We start from the raw sequence: 15,924 nt of genomic DNA, 5'->3' as shown, positions 1-15,924 counted from the left end.
GCTCTCAAATCAACTAATATTTTACCATTTTGTATAGCTAATGTGCTGTGCAGTGCTATTTTTCTGGAAAAAGAGGTGCTGGAGCTCACCCTGAACTTCTCCCTTGTTCTCTTAGATTGGCCATGGTGCCCACCTGGGAGGTGCTGGAGTTGAGCTCTGGTGAGTTCCAGCTGAAAAAAAGCCCTGGTGCCATGGTATGTCACATTTGACAGTTACCAGCTTGACGTTTTATATTTGATTACTGCCATGATAAATCACAAGCTATCAATAAGTGTACAGAGCTCAGCTTCTGAAGTAAAATTACATCTTCAACATTCAGATTTTGAGTTTCACATTTTGATAGATCAAATTTTAACCTCAAGCAACTGTCAAATATTTGAATACTTTTTTCAGCTGTAAAAGGTCACAGTAGGGCTTTCCCCCACGAGGGGGTTATCTCATAGAATCATAGAGTTGGAACAACCCATACGATCATCTAGTCCAATGCCCTGCCATGCAGGAATATACAGCTGACACTTACAGGACAGGATCGAACCTGCAACCTTGGCATTGTCAGCCCCACACTTTAACCAACTGAGCTACCCAGTGTGAAATCAACTGGGCTTGCTGCCAAGTAAACATGGTTAGGATTGTGCTGCTAAGAAGGTCTTCATGAGAAACAGAAGACCAGAGAATGGAATGAAGTCGCAAACAGAAGTTTTTGTCCATCTTTTATTTGTTTGCTATAAAAATATAAAATCAGAGAAGATCAATACAGACTTGTCCTTTTACACTAGGGGTTAGAGGCATGTATACACTGGCAAAAATAGGGCTTTCACAGCATAGAGTCAACGGGACGGGGGGGGGGGTAGAAAGCCTTGGAGAAGAGAGGGGAACCTATGTGCCTGCATCCGCAAGCCCAGAGCAAGGTTTCTCTTGCCACCTCATGTTTTGAAAACATGCCTTTTTGCTCACATTGCCAGTACCAAAACGCATCACAATTAAATTAAAAAAGAAGAGGGGATGGAATGCTCCTTCAAAAAGAATATAGATCCACCTTTGTTCATTTTGCCTAACTTTTGATGAGGAAGATTGTAAAAGACACAAATTGGGGATACTATTCTTTTTTGTTTGTGAGAATGCATTTCTCAAATATAGGGAAATATTTTTCAATGATTCATTTTTGTCCAAAAGAAAAAGTGCTACAATGACACTTTGAGGCCAGACCCATCCGAAGGAAAAAGCGAGCCCTGCTGTGAGGTGATGTCAGAGTTGCAGAGTTGGCCAGCCGGACTACGAAGCAGTAAACTTTGGGTACTAAAACCCATAAAACTGTCTTTTATTTTGAATCAGGTGTCTTGGGAAAAGATCAGTTGCCCTTTAGAATTCTTTTATTTTCCTCATCTCAGTTGGGCATTTGAATGTCTGCAGCCAGTGACCAATAATGTTTTCTTGGGGATTCCCCCTTGCCCTCAGGGGTACAAATCCAATGGTGTGTGCCTTCATCTGAGACTCACAGAAAAGGTGGCGGTGGCAAAGCATTTGTGGTTGGTTGGTTTTCACCCATATACCCCTCTCCTTGGGCTCAATACCCTCACCCCAGCCACCCAGCCCGCCAAGGAGCTCTGGTCTGCGATCCAGTCAGGTTGGGGCCTTGTCAACGGCCACAGCTTCTCCTCTCCTCAAACCTCGCTTTGCAGGGGGGTGGGGAAGAGTTGCTCAGGCTCTTTGCCCCCTCCAAGCTGCCTTTGCCTCAGACGCCATTTCCCGCCTCTTTCTCCTTCTAGGATGAGGAGGCTGGGGCAGAAAGTCCGTGGATGGTGGCTGCCAGGGAGTCTGCTGGGGTTTTGCCCCCAGGGCTGGAGGCTTGTTTTCTGTCCACAGCTGCAAGACAAGGGGGACGGGTTCTTGTTATTATTATCATTACCACCACCCCTGCCTTTCTTCCTGACAGGGACTCATGGTGACTTACAGATAAAAAATAAGAGCAGTTGGAAACATAGGGGGAAAACAATCATTAAAAACAATTTGACCTTGATAGAATTAGAACACACACACTTCTATATATTCTAGTAAAACCATACAAATAATTACAGTACAGTAAAAATAGCATGGCACCGTAGTATACTATAGTATGGCAGCCCTTCCATTAAAGAAGATAAAGAAGCGTGTGAAGCAAGTTGTGTCAGCAGCAGAGGCACAAAGGTGTGCTCAGAGATCACGCCCATGTTTCCTATAAAATTAATCAATTAATTAAGGCCCCAAATCCAGCTGTAGTTAATTATAACCCGACATCTGTACCTCGGGGAGGTGGTAAACTCTTCAGATGGCAAAAGGCCCTTCACCTCATGGAAGGCCCTGCCATACAAATCAATTCCAAGCACATGGAAAACTAGATATTACAAAGAAGGGCTCCAGCCTGTCCACTGCTTTCCTATTTGTGGGAAACTTTTGTTTTCTCTTTTCTTTTTCTTTTCTTGGATGAGGAAACGTTCTTTCCAATATGCCACATGTAGTGGTACCACCCAGGCACACGTTTGCTGCCTCAGAATTAGGCCTTTAATCACATTAAAAGCCAGGACTAAAGGGCACCATCCATTATCTTCCATGGAATTTAGTTACAACTTCTTTTTTTTAGCTGGGTGGGACTATAAGGACTGAACAGAGTAGCATAGGTATATCTTGGGTTGCTTCACACGTTGTGGTTTTAAGGGATATTTGAGAAAATGTTTCCATTTACCCAATAAAGCTAACCTTTGAATGTGACAGAGGGTTTGCATATGTATTGCAGAAAGATGTTTGGCTAGGATGGCTAAGGCTTCTCTAGGGTATGTAAGTACACATTTCCTGCTGCATAATGTGTGAAACAATTATATGCACACTGTCTGCATTTACAGTGCACGCACATACATGGGAAAGTGTGTCCCAATCAGAGTTGCCAGGCAGGCATACATAGGTGTTGAGTTATGTTATGACTGTTAAGTTATGTACACTTGGTACTTACAGTAGCTGCTGTGTGAAGTGGGAACAGGGAAATTTCTGCCATGGGGACAGTGGACAGTTTTTCTCTTCTTTCTAGAACAACCATCAGTCCACAACCTAGCAAGCTTCATAACACTGGTTACTCAGAATCCCTGTAAAATTATTTTCTTTTCACTGTGGGGAATCAGAGCAAATGCTCTCCTTTGGCAAACTTCAGCAAAGGAGCCAATGAATTAAAATAATTGGGTCTTCTTCAAATAACAGTAGAGCGGACTATATATATTTACAAAAGAAGTCCTTTCACACGTGTCACTTGATCTCCCGTCACCTCATTGCACAGGGCTTGCTATCTAGAACTGTCAGCTGGCTGTGTGATTTGCCTCCACTGAAAAGTTATGTGAGCTGATATGAAACCTCTTTTGCTTCTATGATCTGTGGCAAGTCATTCACACATGGAAGTCACCACTTGACTGCAGCTAATGAACATGCATGTGTGAACATGATCAAAGAGTATTCTGCTACACCTGACAATCCCAAAACACCAAAGCATATCTTAAACATGGAAATATCAGGGACCTGTGGTTTGGAACATGCTATCATACAAGCACACTGCTCCTGCTCATTAGAAAAAGAATGTGCACAGAAAAACTTGTCCCTGTAGCAACACCCACAACGTCACATAGAAAATTGTACAATCTCTTTTCTCAAAACAGGCCTCATATCACACCCATTAACCGTCTCCTTCTCATACCTACCCAAAAGAAAGGGTTAAATGGATGTAACTAAATTTGTTCACATTCGTACTACTGTCTGATTCCTCTTCCCTTTCTTGTCTCTCCCCACTCCCATGTGTGTCTTTCATTGGCATTTGCTTGCTAAATGGGTAGGAACCAGTCTTTGACTCTGTAAAATGCTTATTTATAAGTATTTAATATATGATTTTTTAAAAAAAACCACCACCAAAGGTAGATTGGAAGGAGGAAGAGGCAAGGTGCAATATGAGCAACAACAACAACAAACCCTTTGACATGCAATCTAATTCTATGTTCCTAAACTGGGTCCATTATTCTGCATTCTGCAGATGGATCCCTTCACTCAGCAACACAATAAAAAGAGAAGCAGATGCTTTCAGGGGAGCTGCAATAAATTCAGCACTTGAAACCTGGCCTACTTTTGGCAGAGGATAAGAAGTACCCAGGATACCCTACACACCTGTGCTTAATACCTTCTGTACCTTTGCATAGCCATTTTCTAAATGCATTTACTTGGAATTAAGGTCTGCTCCTTTTATGGGAACCAGATTGCTTCCAAGTAATTTTGTTTAAGACTGCAGCTGCCCACTGCTTGCACTCCCTTTCCCAAATTAGAAGTAAATATTTAATTAGTATTAGAAGTGCTATTGATCTCAGTGCTTAAATGCGCTAGAAACATAAACCACAATGAAAACTTACAAACAAATAGTTTAAGGTGGTGATATGCCTTAACACAATGATAAACTGAACTGAAATAAGATAATATGAACATATTCTTGTGCCTGTTGTTTTAAATGTGTGTGTTTTAAAAAATCAAGTCTTGTGCAACAACCCTACCCCCAAATATGAAGCACTTTTTGTTTCAACAAAAATCCCCAGAACCAAAACTCACATGTGGAAACAATTTAGTGGTTCTCAAACTTTTATCTCTGGGCCACACTTTCAAAATAAAAATTTGCTTTTGCCACACCGAATTTTTTTATTGATAAGAAATACATATGAAAATCAAAAGAAACAACTCCTAGCAGCACTTGATTTATAACCTAGAACACAACTAGTTTATAATATGATCATGGGGCATCCATAAAGTATAAAACACAAATCCTTCCCAAACAGAATTATAAACCAGCCTCTTTCAGATGTACCTTAAGTATACATGCAAACTCAATATGAGGAATGAGCTTGGTTTTGCCAGGTAATCTCATTTATCTAGGTATAGTTTGAGACAAACTCTCATCTTTTCATCAACACAAAGAAACCTTTCCCTTTTCTGATCTTTCATATTTGTCGGAGTTGAAATCCCTGTTCACAACAATATGTCATGGAGAACTATAGAAGAATAGCCAGTGTTCGTGCTCTCATTTTGAAAATGTATATATTCATATCATGCAAATTAAAAATAAAAATGATACTCTACTATACTGCACTGAAAAGTTTAACTGTTTCTTTGATTGTCTCTGAATCTTCTTGCCACACTTGCTATCCTCTCCTGCCACACCCCTGGAGAACCACCGCAGAAGCCAGTGGAACAGCCGTGACAAGACAGCTCTTCCGCAGCGGCGCTAGAAGCCTCTGCGCAAGGCATCCTTCTCTTGCGCTGTGCTCATCTTATGCAGGAGAGGTTCCCTGCGGGTCTAGACGGGGTTCTGCCTCAGGCACCTATACAGCTGGGCTGGGTCGCGGATTTTAGCACAAGGAGGTCACGTGCTGAGAAGCTGAACTCCACTCCGAGCCGCTTCGGTCCCCGCAGCCTCTTCTTTTCCCAAGCGCGTTTCTTATTTCCGGTTTGGTAAGTGAGGGAGGGGAAAGGCAGGTGGGGAGTCAAGTAAGAGCGGAGGATACACGACCCCCTCCTACGGCGCTCTAATCATCGGGCGCAACCCACTCCTTATACGTGATTGGGACGGAGCAGGGTTTGAACAAGAGTTTGCTGATGACACGTGTACCGTGGGCGATTAGAGTCCAAGTGCCCCCAAAGATAGCTAGGACTGGGGCACTCTGGCTTAAATGATTTGTGGATGTCAGGCTGGCAAGGACAGAGGCAGCTTGACTCCAGCTTCGAAACTAACCAGAAAGTGACTTTATTTCTGTAATTAAAAGCAAAACAAAAAACCGGTGAGCCAAGAGGCTGCATAGGTTTTAGAACCTGCATTTCATACCGAAGTGCACCAATTCCTCCTTGCATGTTCCCAGTTGGAATTCTCAGACTTTGGCCGCAGCAACTTTGAAAATAAATAGTAAGAGCGACAACAGCTGATGCTGCGCTTAGAGAGCCTAGAGTGCTTCGCGACTTTCATCCTGCCGTCCTTACCTGTAAGGTAAATCACGGTCACCCCCAAATTCCAGAGGGGAGAGGGGGGTGAGGCTGGGGCAAATGCAGCTTGCTTTAGGCAATAGAATGAGTTCGTGATATAGGCGAGATTTAAACCAGAAGTGGCGATTCCATTACCAAACTATAGCAACAGTCGTGCCTTGTAAACGTTGCATCTCAGAGACACAGACTTTGGCTTGACTTACTGGGCTCCTCTCCACCTGCCGCAGTTAAAAAGAAAAGGGGAGCCGCGTCTATTCCGTAGGCATTGACTCCAACTTTTGCCGAGAGTAAAGAAGTATTAACGGGGCATAAGACAAGAAACTCTGAAAAGAAACCATCTGTCTAGGGGCCACGTAAGAAAACAACCGCCTCAGGTCTAAGACATTAAAAAAGGTAGTCTCGACTCTGTTTAGCAGAAAATATCGGTTTAGCCACTGCGATAGAGGCCGGTTTTGTTAAAGGACAGTCAAAGGCTAAAAGGGCGCGCCTGTTTCTCATTAGGCAGCGTAGAACAGTAACACCACAATCCTAAACCCACGGATTCCAGTGTTTAGGATCGCAGCCTAACACTGCATGTTCAGCAAAAGGAAAGCAGAAACGCCGGTTTCCACAGTAAAATACACCCTTGTGTTTTTCTTTTTTTTTAATTCACGCTTTTATTACAGACAAGAGAGAAAGGACTTGGGGGAGGTAACAGTTCTTCTAAAATACTTGATTCCCGCTAGTTTGTGAAACATGGTGCATTTGGAAAGACCAGACGAATCTGGCCACTATACGTGCCATGAAATATCCCTAAAGGTAAAGGTACCCCTGACCTTAAGGTACAGTCGCCGACGACTCTGAGATTGCGGCGCTCCTCTGGCTTTACTGGCCGAGGGAGCCGGGGTTTGTCCGCAGGCAGTTTTTCAAGGTCATGTGGCCAGCAGGACTAAGCCGCTTCTGGCAAACCGGAGCAGCACACGGAAACGCCATTTACCTTCCCGCCTGAGCGGTACCTATTTATCTACTTGCACTTTGATGTGCTTTCCAACTGCTAGGTTAGCAGGAGCAGGGACCGAGCAAAGGGCCTCACCCCATTGCAGAGACTGGAACCGCCGACCTTCTGATCGGCAAGTCCTAGGCTCTGTGGTTTAGACCACAGCGCCACCCGTAAATGGACAACAATTCACTTGAGTATGGCTCATTTCCGACGGATCATTCGGTCATATATTTAAAAAGGCTGAAACAACTGGTATCTTTTGGATAAGGATTCAACATAGCTCAGTCCAAATCAACAGCAATTTTGTTGTTGGTTTCAGTGCATGTGAACTGGACCAACTAACTAGAAATTCGCTGGGGGGAAATGGCTCAGTATTATTTACAGTCCAGTCCTAATCACGTCTATTCAAAAGTTAATCTCTGAGTAGGATCCAATTCCCAGTAAGCGTTTTATTCTTAAAGTTAGATAGTGCACCAGAAAATTGGGGAAGTAAGAAAACGAAGCGGTGTCTAAAATATAAGTCATTTTGTTGTATTTGCAGACTTTAAAATCAAGTTTTGCAGTGAATAGGTTAATTAATTAAAACTTCTTAGTTTATTTAAAAGAGAAAGAGAGAGAGAACAATTAGACTTACTTAAACCTATAACGCCTCGTGTAATGCTTCTCTTTATTGCTTAAGAAAACGGACTTGCTCCCTATCAAGATTTATGGTCAACTGCTTCCATAAAATGATTGCCTATGGTACTGAAATTATTATTTCTCTCAAATAAAATTAATCTCTGTCACGTCTCTGTGTGGAAGTGTGCGCTCTGGCTCATAGTATATTCCTGACCCATTTATTTTCTGTTCCATCGCCTGCAAGAAAAATATGCAAATACTACTTTCACTCAAAGGATGATTACTAAAACCCTGGATGGTTTTTCCAGAACTGCTCATTTTATTTTATTTTATGAACTGACACCTAAAGAGAGAGGAAGGGGGATTGGAAGGCATATTTTTCGAGTTAAGAGGTATTTCTTACTTTCTGTTTGACTGGCAGGCTTTGTAAAATATCTGAATTACTATATAAAAGTAAGTTTGGAAACGTCTACGTGGTCTACTGAGGAGGGAGCTGTAGGGCTTTATTTAAAAAAAACTTTCATTTTTGGTGGGCTCTTTCCTGACATTTTCATGAAACAAATGTCAGAACATCACAGAACAAAACTGCCTTTTTGTCTACCGTCTTAAGATAGTACTATTCATACCAGGAAGTAAGTCTCATTGAATTCAGTGGTGCTGAGCTCTGAGTGAACGTGCTTAGGTTCTTACCAGACAAGTCCCAGTGGTTGCAATAGGGGTCTTAACTGAATGAGCATTATTACTAGTGCATACTTTTGACACAGTCATGTTCTAAGTTAGTAAGGATACGCTTGTCACAAAAATTTACAAAGGAAAAAGCAGAAAATCCGAACTCTGCCCTCGCTCAGAAAATTATCGCTACTTCCCTTCTTTATTTTAACTTTTTAAAACATCTAACCCTTCCCGGCCACTTTCACGCACGCATGACGCACCAGTTTAGCGTCGTCAATCATTGTCAATAATTGCGCCAGGCTTAAATGGCGCCCACTTCGAGCTAATGCTGGGAAAAGGGACCACACACAGTTAATGACTGCGCACAATGGATTATAAGGAAAATAAAAGGTACAGCTATAGGAAAGGCGCTGGAATAGCTTTGTACCGGGGCGAAGGGATGCAAGGGGAAAGAAAATATTTTGGCAGGATGGAGATTCTTTTCCCACCCGGAAAGCACCCCCGCCCGATGATTTAGCTCCTACAGATGCCTGAAGAGACACGGCAGCCCGAGGCAGACTCAAGAGCGGGTCTCTCTCCAGCGAGGACAGCAGTGACAGGCAGGAAACCCCCGAGGTCTCTTTTTCTCGCTCCTCCACGTGACCCAGCCTCGAGTCTCTCCCCGTGACATTTCCTACCAATACGGGGGGGGGGTTGCTTTGGCCTTAACTATCCCCCACCCGCATCCCTTTTGAATGCGCAGGAAATTATTCCTCTCCGTGGCACCTACTAATTCTTCCCTCTCCGCCTTCGGAAAAAGAGGTTCGTTGGCCTGGCCGCCAGCTCCGTGGCTGGAGGGTGGAGACGCCTCCTTAAGGAAACTGGGCCAGCAAAGAATGGGAAGGGAGTAGCCAAGTCAGAGGCCAGGCAAGGAGGCAGCTGCCCTTGAACCAGCCAGCCCAGGTTACATGAACAGATTCCGGTTAGAGGCGCGCGCAGCCCCGATCTTCCGTGGAAATAAATCCCACTGTTTTCCACGGGGTTTCCCACCCACCAGCTGAGTGTGTGTTGGGGTTACAATGCGGTGTTTCTCAAATGTGGGTCCCAGCTGTTATTGGACTGCAACTCCCACCACCCCTAGCTAGCAGGACATGGCCAGAGGGCAGGTGCCCCTGTTCCCTCAGCTGCCTTTCTCCCACCACCGCGCAGGCAAGCCGGGGGCCGCCCTTCCCCTTTCCCTACCTTCTCGGGTGGGATGCTTGAAGGCCGCTGTGGGAGCCGGGTCTCCCCCGTATATGGCCACGCCGGGCCCGTGGTGATGAGCCAAGGGGTTGCCTGGCGTCTGCCAGTGATGATGCGCCGGACTTAGGTAGCTTCCTCCCGGCCCGCCGTAGACTGCTTGGTTTGAAGACGGGTAGGCGCAGGGGGACAGGAAGGTACTGACAGCTGAGAGCCCGGGGGGCGGCTGAGAACAATAGAAAGAGAAAATAGTAGATGGCGGCGCCTACGAAAAGACAGGATTCTAAACATTGTCTTGGAAGTAAATCAAAATGGATTAGCAATGCCGTTCACTTCCAAGTAAGCGACAGGAAACTGCAACGAGTCTAAAGCGTGCAAAAACACCTGCACAAAAAGAGAGATAAGCTCTGTTCTCCCTATTTAATGAGGACGCGCATCTCGTTCTGGAATCCTCCCTTTCTTAAGCGCAGAAAGTAGGGCAAGCGCGCAGATAGTTAGCTTTTCAAAGAAGTGTTTGCTCCCGCGAAATTTACATAACTAAACGCAGGTAACTTCATGAAAACCTATGTGCAAAATGTGTGTTGCTGTAGGGTTCTAAACGAATAGTAAGATTTTTAAAAGAAAATAAATACTGTGGTGACCAGATCTGAGTAGAAAGTGTCAAAAGTTTTCTGTGCCTAAAGCAAGGAAATAAAGTAAAATAGAAATGCAAATTTACCATGTGAGGCAAAGAAAGGGTTTGTGACAATAATACATTCGAAAGGGCGGTTTGCTTTTAGAAAGATTTAGTGGCCATAGAATCTTCTTCTATGTCACACACGCGGAGAGAGAGAGAATGTTTATCTTCTCTGGATTCTCCATCTGTGTGTTCTTTAGATATAAAGTCAGATGGTTTATAAACAGGGGTGGGGGTGGGGGGTGTTTTCAGACTCTCTTTTTAATACCTGCTTACAGCATTTTCGGCCATAGATATCGTGTATTTTCCAGAGATCCACAGATCTTACATGAGTAAACGCACAACTGAACATTGACATTCTGCCCATCGCGCAGGAAGGGATGATCGTCATCGTGCTTACCGTACTTTTTTAGCTTCTTCCCCCACCCAGCCCGTCTCTGCCATTGAATTCCCGGTTGGCCGTGCTGTTACCTGGGGGTATTTAATGTCTGCTTCCGCTGCTGATTTGTCAAGCGCGCCGACACCTTGTCCGGCAGCAGGGAAGGTGGTCCTGTTCACACTGGGCCAGTCTTCTAGTTTGGGAGGGTAGGCAGAGCCATCTGTCCCAGCCAGAGCGCCTGGGATGGGAAAGAAATAGATGGGGGGGGGGGGGAATATTAACTCTCAGGACAGATGAGCTGTGCCCTCCGAGCAGGCTGGCTCGGTGAAGTGTCCCCGGGGGAAAGGACAGCCTCCGAGGAAGACCCCAAACGTCGTTTGATTCAGTTCTCAGTCTTTCCTGTGCCAGTAAAGGATTATTCCAGACTTCTTTTTATTTCGCCCCTAACTGTAGTGCAACAGCCTCGTAAAAGAAGCTAACAACAAACGCAATCCAGATTTATTTATGAAGCGCTCGTTCCCAGCATCGCCGCTGCAGCCTCTGTTTGGGTGGGAAGGGCTTCGAGAATAAATTCTGGCGGACTGGGGAGGCCAGGGGAGCTGAGCTTTCGGAAGACACGGGGGGCTCTCGGTGTTTTACAGGCAAGCTGCTCAACCGATCGGCTCTGAACGTCGCGTAAAACGCAAGGTTACAAACGAGGGTGATCCGAAGGGGAAACACATAGAAGAAATTGCGAGCCTTAAATTGCAAACAGCTTTTGCCAACATTTCATTTGAAACATATCTTCCACCTCCATGCCTATTCCATTTACACGGACCGGTTTTTGGCTCCCTTATCCTTCAGGAGGCCCATTTCAGATTGTGGGATGGGGCGGGGGGAGTTGTTCAGTGAGCAGGACAAGGTTCAGCAATTTCCTACTGCCTGCTCTTCGGTACATTCAATGTTAAACTGGGGGAACATATATTTTTAAAGCATTTGGGACTCCTTGCTTTATAGTTCAGTTCAGTAGAACTGTTACCGACTCGGGAGAAGCGGGCACCTCCTTTAGAGTAAAAGGATTTGTGTCTTTGGAATGCGTTACCTGGCGCATAGAGACCCATTAATTATATGGGGCTGAAACCAGATAGAGGTGCTCCTGAATACCTATAGTTTGAAACAGGGAGTGGGTGGGATGCCTCTTTCCTCCCCCCCTTTTTTTAACAAAGCAACCTGTAAATGCACTTGAAAGATGAATTATTCCATTAAGAACGAATAACTTCTATACGTCTGTGACTGGCTGAATTTTATATCCACAAAGTGGAACCTTCCCTCCCACATAAAGTCTTAACCTTTTTTTTAAAAAAAGTGAGAGAACACGGTTTCCTCGTAATGAAACGTAGTAACAAATCGTAGAAGAGAACCAGAGCCTAAAAATACAATATTCCAAATAATTTGCTGCCTCTTCCTTCTAACAATGAGTCTGTGGGTCGTTTGGATCTCCTGAAGTTCTAGAAAATAAGTAAACTCTCAGCGAGAAGCGCTGGAATAAATCAACGAGGCTTTCTCAACCGGAAGGCGAGTGAACATTTTAGGAGGAAGGGGGAGAAAACCCCTCTCCCACATTTGATATTTGGGGGGGGGGGAAAGGTAATCACGAAACGAACTTGCTGGGTCCATTTTTTCTTTTCTTTTCTCTTAAATAAAAAAGGAAGGGGAACAGTATAAGGGCTCCGAGCTTGCGGTTGGCAATCTATCATCGCTACGAAAATATTTTCCACATTTTTTCATAAGAAGTTCAAGATGTCCGGGCCCTCTTTGCAACAACAGCCGGAGTTCTGTCTGCTGAATTCTGGCCCTCCGGGTTCTTGCAGCAGCCGCTTCCAGGGCGCCTCTGGGCTTCCAGTAACGAGGTGCAGGAGATATTAACATGTGGCGCGTTGAGACGTGGGCTCATCTCATTCAAATCCCGGCTCAGCTATGAAAAAGACCCTCGAGCAAATCTCTAGCCGCTCTCAGCACAAAGCAAGGATAGGCGCGACTTCTGTACTGGAGAGAGCGGGGGTGGGGGTGGGGGTGGGGGGAGTATATTTTGCCACATCCAGGGGTGTCATTTAGAAAGGTCAGAGGAGAACCCAGGAGTTCTATACATGGCTTTCGACAGAGTGACAGAAGGGAGTCATGCCAAAGGCACAAAACCTTTTGCTTATCACAGGACAAACAAAAACAAAACCTGTCTGGCCCGTGTTGAGAAACCTGCTATAATTCTTGGTAAGTAATAAACGTGAAACGGTGGGCAAGGCTTGTAAATACGCTGCCTTCTTTTGTCACGAAGGTCTTGAATATATTCAAACCGGGATCTTTAAGGGTTGCTGAGACACTGTCTCCCTCACCAGCTTCATACACCTCACAGCGAAATGGCGCCACAACTACACAGTTCGATCCTTCCTCTGCCAGAGGTGGTGGGCCATGCAAGCTACCCTAAGGGCCTCGCAGGGCACCTGCTCCCTAACTGCGAAGAAGAACCAACATTGACTGCTGTACAGTTCTCTCTCCTTTCTTCGGGAAACAAGCTTGTTTCCAGCACGCCCTCACTCTGGTCCAAGTTTGGAGAAGCTTCGCGGGGACCCGATCAAATTGCTGCATATAGACCCCTCTGGCTTCCACGACCTTCAGCTGCCCATCACAGATCTAAACTGCCTCAGGAGATTGTGATGAAGAGCCATAAGATCAGAATGGGCATCCATTGTTGTATACTAAATCTGCAATCCTATGTACACCTTATTTTTTGGAAAAAAACGTGTAAAAACCCCATTGAATTCAGTGGGACTTGTTTGTTTGTTTTTATGTCCAGACTTAAAACGATGAAATTAAATAAAATAATAGTTCAAAAGGAGAAACTTTTTCTTTGGTTGGAGGCTTCTCTCTCCCTCCCCCCTTCACTTTTTTCACGCACACACCCTCAACAGTTTTTGCATTTACAAAAACCAACAACCCCTTAAGCACAATTGCTTAGTCTTTAAATAGGCCCTACATTTACTGAACTGTCCGCCTTTCCCTCCCTCTGTTGCCTCTCCCAAGTCCTGTTTTACACTGTAGTGTCCTCGGGGCAGCAAACGATCTTTGTCGCCCTTCAAGAAGCTCCATGCGCCCCGATGGAGAGTAACAACAGCTCCGCCGCGCCGGGTGCAAGAATGCATCCCCGACCCACCCCGACCCACTCACCGCTCTGCTCCATGAAGGTGCGGATGCCCAGGATGTTGCTGACTGAGTGAGCCGACGGCCAGGAGCGCGGGAGGCTGACGTGGGCGGCGGAGACGGGCGCTCCGGGGTGGCTGCCCATCTTGGTGCCGGCGGATGGCGCAGCGCCGGGGTAAGGATACTGATAGATGTGGTTGTAGGGCAGGGTGGGCTGCGGGGCAGGTTGCTTGCAGCCGCCACTGCCGGCGTCGTAGGCTCCTCCGGGCTGCGAAAGGTTGCCGATCTTGTTCCTCAGGATCCTGCTGATGGAGCTCACCGAAGGCACGTTGTACTTGTCGCAGACGCCGTCCGCCAGCAGCCGGTCGCGGATCTCCCACGCGAAGATGCCCGGGTCGCCCTGCTTGTAGTCTCGGATGTGCTTCACGACGTTGGGCGTGGTGACCCTGGGCTTGCTCCCGCCGATGGCGCCGGGGAGGATGGAGCCGGTCTCGTTGTAGCGCGCCAGGATCTTGCTCACGCAGCCGTGCGAGACGCGCAACTGCCGGCTGATGTCGCACGGCCGGATGCCCAGCTGCGCCAGCTCCACGATCCGCAAGCGAATGGCGTTGGGCAGCGGCCTCCCGTTGACAAAGACGCCGCCCAGCTGGTTCACTTCGCCGTACGTTTGCTCTAGAGGCAACCGGGGAGGAGGGAGGGGAAGAGAGGAGGGGAGAAAGCGCTAAATTCTTGCGATTGTGGCCACGGATGGAGGAGAGCTGCCTGTTGGGACTTGGCTGAGGGAGCAGCACCCTCTTCTAAAAATAAAATGTGGTATTATAATTGTTCCAGGCAAAGCTGTCCTGGGCAACGATCACTTACTCCTTCAGCATCAATAACGAAACGTCTCTGAACGCGACAGCTTAAGACCGACTAAAATATTTCAGGGTGTAAGTACTGGAACTCCCTGCCACCAATTTTTTTTTAAAAAGAGGAATGGAGACATCTACATATAGGAGAGGAGCAGTCGAGGGCTTAATGGAGGGTATTGGCCATGATAGCAAATTAGAACCTCCGAATGCAGGGGCAATCTACCACGGACTAGCAGACGCACTCGATGCTGAGGGAGAAGCCGGATTTCCAGAGACGTCTGGCTGAGGCCGGCGGGAAGTAGCCTGCGGGCCAGGATGGAACGGGGCCGGCCGGTGGATCCCGGCCGGGAGATAGCGGCGCTGCGGCGCGGCCGCTTCCTAAGCCCAAAGCGGCGGCCTGGAGAGAAAGGCGGCTCCTGGCTCTCTAGGCGAAAGCGCTCCTGCCTCGCCCAAACCTCCCCGCAAGCCGCGCGGAAGCCGCTGCCCTCCGTCCCTTCTGCCCACTTACCCATGGCCCGCTAGGAGAGGCGCCCGTCGATCCGCGGCCTCTGCCTGTCCGTCCCGGCGCCGGGAAGCGGGTGCATCGAGCGCCAGCCTCGCGGGGCCCCTCTCCACGCCCGCGCCCCCGGCCAAGCTGGAGCGGAGGCCGGGGCAGCCTACACGCCGCCCTCCGAGCTGCGCTGCTCCGCATCCGACGTCGAGAGGGGGCCACTGAACCCGCAGCTCCGGCCCGGCTCAACTTGACGTGTCTCCCACGCCAATCTCCGGGCTGGCGTCGGAGGTGCCGGCGCGGCTTTGGCCGCTCATTGGCTCCCGTCGGGTGTTCTTGGCCCGGTTGGGGAGGCCCGGCGAGCTGCGGCGGGCAGGGCTTGCCTGAGTTCCGCCCCGGCCGGAGCGCCCCCCCCCCCTCCTGCAAGTCGAGCCGGAGCAGACCCAGGCCGGACTTTAAGCGGCCCAGGCTGCGGGGTGCGCCTTCAACCCAAGCTGCCCCCCCCTCCATCTCCCGCCGCCAGACGACCCCCCCCAAAACACCCCTGGAGGCGGTAGAGAGTGGGTGGCGCCCTCTTTTGAGTCACCATATATATTTTCCCCAATCAGGTGATCGCTGTCCTCTGGGTTCCTGTTTGGACAAGAGGGCCCGATCTTTTTGGAGGACAAAAAATAATTTCGCCTCGGTTGGGCTAGAGTGACCTCCGTCAAGGCAGCGAGGTGGGTGGGGTCAGGTGGATCGCCTGCCACTTGCAAATGTGCCCAGGTGGGCAGGGGTGGTCTCAGCGACCCGGTGCTAAGCAGAGATGCGGCGCGATCCTGCGCAGTTTGCGCGAAAGTA

At 47.5% G+C, this 15,924-nt stretch overlaps 1 protein-coding gene across 1 annotated transcript; it reads right to left on the bottom strand.

Moving 5' to 3' along the window:
• Nucleotides 1-714: 714 nt before the first annotated feature.
• Nucleotides 715-15,486, bottom strand: PAX1 (paired box 1). Its single transcript, XM_081013235.1, has 5 exons — nucleotides 15,103-15,486; nucleotides 13,771-14,413; nucleotides 10,662-10,807; nucleotides 9,518-9,740; nucleotides 715-1,863 (listed from the first exon to the last, which is right to left on the bottom strand). The coding sequence occupies exons 1-5, from the start codon at nucleotides 15,283-15,285 to the stop codon at nucleotides 1,763-1,765; spliced, it is 1,296 nt and encodes a 431-aa protein (XP_080869361.1). The 5' UTR covers nucleotides 15,286-15,486; the 3' UTR covers nucleotides 715-1,762.
• Between the last annotated feature and the right edge of the window lie 438 nt (nucleotides 15,487-15,924).

Source organism: Podarcis pityusensis, assembly GCF_964106645.2.
Source record: "Podarcis pityusensis genome assembly, chromosome: 7".
Taxonomy (NCBI): domain Eukaryota; kingdom Metazoa; phylum Chordata; class Lepidosauria; order Squamata; family Lacertidae; genus Podarcis; species Podarcis pityusensis.
Note: the sequence above shows the minus strand (reverse complement) of the source record. Positions and strands in the feature narration are given on the sequence as shown.